General features: G+C 38.2%; 1 protein-coding gene across 1 annotated transcript; it reads right to left on the minus strand.

Annotated features, from left to right (window-relative positions):
- Window positions 1-962: 962 nt before the first annotated feature.
- Window positions 963-5,119, minus strand: LOC114558085 (uncharacterized). Its single transcript, XM_028581824.1, has 6 exons — window positions 4,988-5,119; window positions 3,342-3,689; window positions 2,895-3,080; window positions 2,340-2,377; window positions 2,092-2,250; window positions 963-1,470 (listed from the first exon to the last, which is right to left on the minus strand). The coding sequence occupies exons 1-6, from the start codon at window positions 5,025-5,027 to the stop codon at window positions 1,270-1,272; spliced, it is 972 nt and encodes a 323-aa protein (XP_028437625.1). The 5' UTR covers window positions 5,028-5,119; the 3' UTR covers window positions 963-1,269.
- Window positions 5,120-7,573: the final 2,454 nt, after the last annotated feature.

Here is a 7,573-nt window from a genome sequence, read left to right on the forward strand (position 1 = left end):
GTATTACAGCATATACTGTAATATTTCACCGGTAATAAGACGGAAATAATATTATTAAAATAAAGAAATGAATATCATGATAACATCTAAATAAAATGTTGATAGATGTAGCGTTATAGTTTTAAAAATATAAATAAACATAAAAGCAACCCAGCTTCCCTGGCCAAAATAGACCGAAATAATAACATTAAAAGAAATACATATAAACCAAACCAAAAATACAAATAATAAAACTGTCACAGATTTTGAGATAAGGGGGCGTGTTTTTTCTTTCGTCGATATCCGACGGTGAGGGATTAACCTGAATGTCTATCTGACGGACCCCATCGTCGAAAAAAAACGTCAAGGGTACACCTCTATCATTGAAACTTGACGCCAGGTTTCCTTGACCATGCGTCATACATTTGACGAGTAGGGAGTAAGACTGTGTTCCACTCTCTGAAATGACCTATGATTGGCCAAAGTCTTCCATCACAGGCTAGATTTTTAGAGGAGGTGCAGAAGTCTAGTTTTCTGTCAGAGCACTTGAATTACAATATGCTGAAAGGTGATTGGAATATTGGAAAGGATATATGGAATGTTTGCCCCATAACGCCTAAAATATACTGCCTATCACAGTTTCAAAGTTGTGCATAATTAGGGTGTGGCTGCGTTGAGTGACAGGTGGGTGACCTTACAGGTGGCTAGCTGCTTCTTGTCTGCTAGAGCCAAGAGATTAGATTATCTTAATTATTGTACAATGAGATTTAGTTCAACCTTTTGAATTGCAAAGATTATTTTAATGAGTCGTGCTGATGCAACAATAATGGTTACTGCCAGAAAACTACCAATGTTCAATTCATACAAAGTTCATAAATATGTATGTTACATATTCATGAACAAAAAAGTTCCTGATCTTATGATACCAAATAGTCTATTTGGTATCAGAAGATCAGGAACTTAAAATTGTACAGGCCATTGTTCTCATGAATACTGGATTCAGCACCTAAACACATCCACTATAGTTTGAAAAGTACAGAATACTGTATATAATAATATAATATATAACTGCTATAAGAACATATACTTGTGCAAAAGAAATAAACACATAGAGCTAATGAAAAACATTTCATCCAAAAAAAAACAAATAACATAATGTGAGCTGTAACTGACATAGTGTCCCCAATAACAATAAAAAGAGATTTCTTTGAGTGAATGTGACTCATTCAAAGCCCTTTGTGTCCCCTGTTGGCCCCTGAGAGAGTAAATGTGGCGCTGACAGCGTTGAAGCTACAGCTGATGTAAAGTAACAGTAGAGTACAGAGGAGGTGAAGAGTCTTGGGCGTGGCTGCCGGCCGAGCTGGCTTCTACCCGAGGAACAGAGTAGACCACGTTATCTGGGTCACCACAGGGGGCGCTGTGCAGCGAGGCAGCTGTACCGTTGGGAAGATCCAGCTCAGAGTAGGTGAGGTCACTCCGGTCGTCTTCAGTCTGCAAGAAAACACAAAGCTCAAACTTCATCACCTGACTTTACTCGCCTGTTTCTTCACAAGAGCATCATTTCAGCGTGAGCTGCTTCATGTAAACTGTTCACAGGGTTTTATCTCTGAATCTATTGTTAACATAAATATCTGTATCAGCCACACCTTTTCCTCCCTCTCTCTTCACACTTCCTCTTTCTCAATGGCTTTAGATACAGTAGAGTATGATCACAAACTGGCCTGGTTCCTGTTCCTCAATAGGTTGCTTTTCTCTCTTGATGAACAAAATAGACAGATGGAAGTCCTTCTCCAACTATATTTATTTATCTTAACATATGAACACATTAACTCATTTAAAACCCTAAAACCACACAATCTTCTCTCTATTCTGACACTGCAACAAAAAAAGTCCTTTGCTGTACAATAACATTTTCATTTGTCTCAGGCCACATCTCAAAGCCTGCATCCAAACATAAAAAGGCAAATGAACATTATTACATGACTCATGATCACCAAAGATAGGTAGGTGCTAGAGATAGAGAAACAGCTGTGTAAATAAAAACTAGTACCTATCAGCTGCAGCCTGAAGGGGTTTACTAAAACCTAAAACCCTACCAGACTTTTGACTTACTTTCTTCTGAGAAGTGGGTGCAGTGACTAAGCTGTACTCCTCTGTGGTTTCCACTCCATCTGGTTTGGTGTATTTGGCGTAAGTGTAAACTGTAGACACTTCTACAGGAGGAGATGTGCTCTGTCTGTCCTCTCTGATCTCCTCATACACTCGGTTGGCCTGCAGGAAGAGAACAGGGCTTTGTATTAATATCAGCTGGTTTCTCAAACACTAATGATGCTGAGATGTCCAGATGAACCCAAACTCACCTTTGTGACATTAGAGTACTCCGTTTCCAGAGGAGGTTCTGAAAAGCATGCAGTTCGGAGGATTAGAATAAAGAGATTACTTTAAAAAACCTTTTGTGACTTCATTTAAAAAAAGAGCTTTCTAAACTTTCTGGGCAGATCTTAAAGGTTGTATATATGAGATTTAACACATTAATATAGCAGCAAACAACTAGCCTGTATACCTCCTGAGCAGAAAATGAAGTCACAGTGTGAGTTAGCCAATCATTGCAATGCAGTCTAGGAGACCCCGTCCACGTTGTTACAAAAGACCCTCCGTCCACAGTCGCCCAGGTCACAGTTGCGCAATGTGAACATCCACAATGCCTGGAGAGCCCTAGAGCTGCTTTTTTCAAATTTGTTTGTCTCTTTAGTGTGTTAATGGTTGTAATATGACTTCTTCACTGATATACTGTGTGTGTGTGTGTGTGTGTGTGTGTGTGTGTGTGTGTGTGTGTGTGTGTGTGTGTGTGTGTGTGTGTGTGTGTGTGTGTGTGTGTGTGTGTGTGTGTGTATGTGTGTTTCCTGTAGTCTCACCTTTGGGTTTCCTGGCTCTCATCCTGCAGAAAATCAGCAAAGCTACTGATAACATGATGAAGAAGAGGACCAGAGTCAGACCCACATACAGCAGAGCACTTGTGTGTTTCTGTCGAGGCTGCTCTCTGGCTTCAGGTGAGGCCGATGGGACTGATGGTGAAGAAGGTCTGAGAGGAGAGGTTGGAGCTGTGAAACATTAAAAACACAATCAAACAGTCAGATAGTGATTGTAGAGATCCAAAGAAGTGGTGATGATCAGATGCTCCCTGCAGAGAACTCTGTGCTAACATCCATGTGTTTTAATCCCACAGCTAAATGCAGAAGGTCATCAATGGATTTGGTGTAACAAGATTCCAATCAGCTGCAGTGTGGGACCGTCTGAGTTTATCACATATGACAGCAGCTGTCAGTGAACAGTTAATAACATGACTCTCAGTAGAAACTCACCATCTGTAACTCGGATCTCAATCTTCTGGTATGATGGTGAGGATGAGAAATAACCGACCAAACCACATCTGTACTGTCCTGAGTCAGACTGAGTCAGGTTTCTGATGCCCACGTACAGAATTATCTTAAACAATGAAATCTTTTCATATATAATGCTGTATCTGCCTCTCTGAGCTGTGTACGCTTCTGTGTCAATGAGAATGTCTCCATCTTTACATTCGTCCTTACAGAAGATCCTCCTCTTTCCAGAGAAATAGAACAAGCATCTAACTGTGATGTTTCCTCCTTCAGTTCCTGTACTCTTGATGATTTTTGCATTGATGAGACCAATGTTTCCATCTTGCAGTGCTGTTAAAAAGATGAACAATCAATAGTTACTATCTGTACTTCCTGTAAGATGTTGCAGTCTGATTTGTTTCACATTTCCATAAATCATACATAGATCCCCACAGTCATACTGGGAGCTGCCCAGTTCAACCAGTCTGTGACTGAGGGGTAACAGTTTAAAACAACAGAGATCTGGATTCTTTCAGATTTCAAGCATTAAAATAATCTCACAGTCTGACTCTGATTTAATGTTCCCCAGAGAATAAAAACAACTCAAAAAGCAATGAAGTGATTCAGTCAACAATAATGAAACACATGGAACCATTATAATAGGATAAAATGTCCACATGCAATGTCAAAATAAAAAAAAAAAAAAAAAAAAACAAGATGTATTCACAAACTGGAGTTTAAAAAATGCTGTTAGACTGTTGAGCTGTGCCTTCCAGGTTTCTCTGTGTTTCTCCTCTGTAAGATGGCATTCATTCATTTAAAATGAAGTAGTTTATCAAGTAGTTTCCTTTTTTGTTATCAATTTCTTTTGATATCAAAGTGTTGGGATGGTGACAAGTTTGTTGAGGCTCACAGAAAACCAATGAGTGGCATCTCATCTCATTATTAAAAGAAAAGATAAAGTCAGAGCCTGTACTGGTGAGTTGATCACCTTCCTTCCTCTTCCCTCCCTTCCTTTCTCTCTGTGAACCTCTATAGGTTTAGATCTGGAGTTTCCTGTGATGTGAAGCTACAACAAACTGTAGTCAGGGGGAAGCAGCAGAACTATTTCCTCGGTTACAGTTAGAATACAACATTAATAACTGCTTAGAAAACAAGTACAGCAGAACAACAGGCACAGGTCCAAAGTGAATTAGATTAATAATAAATAAAAAGTTAAATAATACCCAGCAGTATGTAAAGTATGTCAAATGAGCTCCACCTTTACCCGCTGTGATATTAAAGTGATAAACACATGAATGCATCAATAATCATAATATTATAATCTGCATTATTCTGAAATAGGCCATTCTACATAGTGAGAAGTTTGACTTTTGGTACCTTAAGTACATTTTGATGATAACACTCAGTTTTTTCATGCTGTATTTCTACTGTTTTTCAGAGTAAAAGATCTCATCACATCCTGTTTAACCACAGAAACCAACATGATGTTGGACTAATACAAGATGTGTTGTAACAGAGTCTACTCATGACAAACTGTTTCCCTTCTGCTGCAAAGTTGAACTGACCGACTGTAAATTAATAAAATAAAGAACAATTTCAGAGTAAAAAGAGACAGAATGATAGAACTAGAAGCTGAGTTTACTCACTGAGGAAGACGAAGCAGATCAGAGACTGACAGACGTTCATGTTGGAGGATCTGATGGTTTAACGCTGCCTCTCTTTCTTCTTCACTGGTAAACCAGGAACTGTTCACTTCTCTAAATGATGGAGTCCCTCCTCCAAACACATCACCCCCCCTCTACTCTCCTCCCTTCTTTGAGTGTTTCTGGTTCCTGGTTGGAACTTAAAGAGGCATTAATGTCACATTTCTGTCTACACTGCTAAAACCCACAGAGATTCCTCAGTTTATAGTTAGATATTTCTGTCTACACTAAAAAAAAGCTAAATTTTTTAAAATATTTTTTTCTATTTGTCTTTTTTTCATTTAAAGAAACACACTGCAGTCCTGCCTACCTGGAGCAGATGACCAATTATAGAAGGCCAGCTTAGAGTTGCATAACACTTAAACGGCAATTACTGGTTTTTTCAACCTGGGCCCCATTTCCTAATGCATTTGTGTCTAATGGACTGATGTGACCAAAAATCTTTGAATTAGGTCCAGTATTGAGAGAGATCGCAATGACAGACCAGCGCAAACCGAGCTACAATGTAACCTAATGGAGCAATCGTGGAGCCTTGATTTTTGTCCAATAAAAGTAATTTATTTTGGTACTGACAGGCTCAGATTGTTACAAAAAGTGTCTGACAACATTATCGATCTCAGGACGGGACTTCAGGCAGACTGATGCAGTAGAATAAACGGAAACTTATTTTTTTAATGCAGTCTTTTTCTTTAAAACTTATTTTGTTCTCAAGAAAAATATTATTCATGTACCATATTCATACTGTAAAGCATAACAAGACGAATAACTATTAACAGTTCTTCCAGTCTGTAGAAATGGTTCAGTCATTTCTTCCCACATTTCATCTGAAAACACTAACCAATAAAATAGAACTCAATAAGAAGTACTGACGATTCTAATAAAGTTGAGATGATGAGATGATAGCAGTAGATTTTGGAACTGTATTTAGTATTCAGTCTGTTTTATAGAGTCATCTTAACAACAATACATTGTCTGCACTGTTATCTCTTATTATTTATGACTATTTGAATTATTCATCTTATTTAGATTCCTTAGCTTCTGCTTTATGTATTTTTGTTTACATCCTGTTGTCTGATTATTGTCAGTTTACTCTCTTTATGTTGTTATATGATACCCTATAAGTTTTATTGTACATAATTTGACCTTTAGATGAACTGAAATTTGTATTTTCATCTCAATCAACTATGTTGATATTCCACTGATGCTTTCAGACAAGTAAAAATGTCAAATGTTTGCTGGTTCCAGCTTCTCTAATGGGAGGAGTTTATAGATGTGTTTATCTTAACTGATATTAAACTAAATATTTGGAGATTATGGATTGTTGGTTAGACAAAACAAGACATCTGAAGGCATCATGTTGGGCTGTGGGAAATTATAACAGACAACTTTCATTATTTTATGACATTTTATAGACAAAACAATTCAGCAATTCATTAAGAAAATAAATATCAAATTCAAAATCAATAATAAAAATAATCATTAAGTTGCAGCCTTAAAGCAGTAGTGCGTAACTTTTTTATATTAATGCACGTCCGTTACATTCAAGCCATTGCCAAATGAGTTGCTACAAAGCTAATTAAGACTCTCAGCTCCACACAACTGTTGTCCGGTGACTTTCCTGCACAGAAACTTGAGTGAAGATAATGACCTCTTCTGGAGAGTCCATCATGTTTTTGTAATCCTCCGTGTCTCCTTGGTTACTAGCAACTGTGTGGAGGAAGGGTGGGTGGGTGCGCGATCACGGAAGGCTTGTATCGTGTGAATGCACCAACAGTGTTGTTGTCATTACTTAAAGGAGTTTCATGCTTCTTGCGTTCAGCGCGGTCAGCGAGGACCGGACGGCGATCTTTTTGACAACAGTTTTGACCAAATAAGTTCAAATATCAAAAAACCAAAGATATGAATACTGATTTCCAGGAGATATTTATTTATTTTATTAGTTTATTTGTCAGGGACAATTAATCTTACAAAAAGATGTTTTGTACCAGAGTTAGCTAATGCTAGTTTCCATCTGCAGTCCCCCGGTATGAGTTTCAGTCTTGAGGTTTATGATCTATCAGGATGTAACTGAGTGCTGATGTCTGTGAGTACTGCTGCATCACCACCTGGGGGAGCCATTGACCAAAAACACACAGGTGGTTGGACTAGAAGAACAGCTCTCAACTCTCTCATTCACATATTATATTATTTCATCTCATTAATTCACTTATTTTCACTAGTGGACTACAGTATAAAGGCTTTTCAAAGTAAAGTGGAGAATTAAGTGAGCACCTCTGGGGGCCTCGTGCCTGCCTAGTTTGCAGTCATGCTTTTTTTCTTTCTTTTGTCACAGATTTCACAAACACTGGACTGCAAAGACCAGTGTTTGGCAAGGAAAGTGCCTTTCACTTCATCCACCATGGTAAGTCAGAGTCTTTATAAAGCTATAGACAGAATATAACGTGACATGCAGTTGAGCTGCCATGCAACGTTTCACAGACATGTGACTAACACAAATAGGATGAAACAGATGTGCTGGGATTGAGATCC

The sequence above is a fragment of the Perca flavescens genome, chromosome 7 (assembly GCF_004354835.1).
Source record: "Perca flavescens isolate YP-PL-M2 chromosome 7, PFLA_1.0, whole genome shotgun sequence".
Taxonomy (NCBI): Eukaryota; Metazoa; Chordata; class Actinopteri; order Perciformes; family Percidae; genus Perca; species Perca flavescens.

What these genes read in the sequence shown, in the direction of transcription:
- LOC114558085 (XM_028581824.1), bottom strand. Translation starts at nt 5,027, where the DNA reads ATGAACGTCTGTCAGTCTCTGATCTGCTTCGTCTTCCTCA. An exon ending in GATCTGCTTCGTCTTCCTCA is followed by an intron (nt 3,690 to 4,987) that starts GTGAGTAAACTC and finishes TCTTTTTAACAG; the next exon opens with CACTGCAAGATGGAAACATT. An exon ending in TGAGATCCGAGTTACAGATG is followed by an intron (nt 3,081 to 3,341) that starts GTGAGTTTCTAC and finishes AATGTTTCACAG; the next exon opens with CTCCAACCTCTCCTCTCAGA.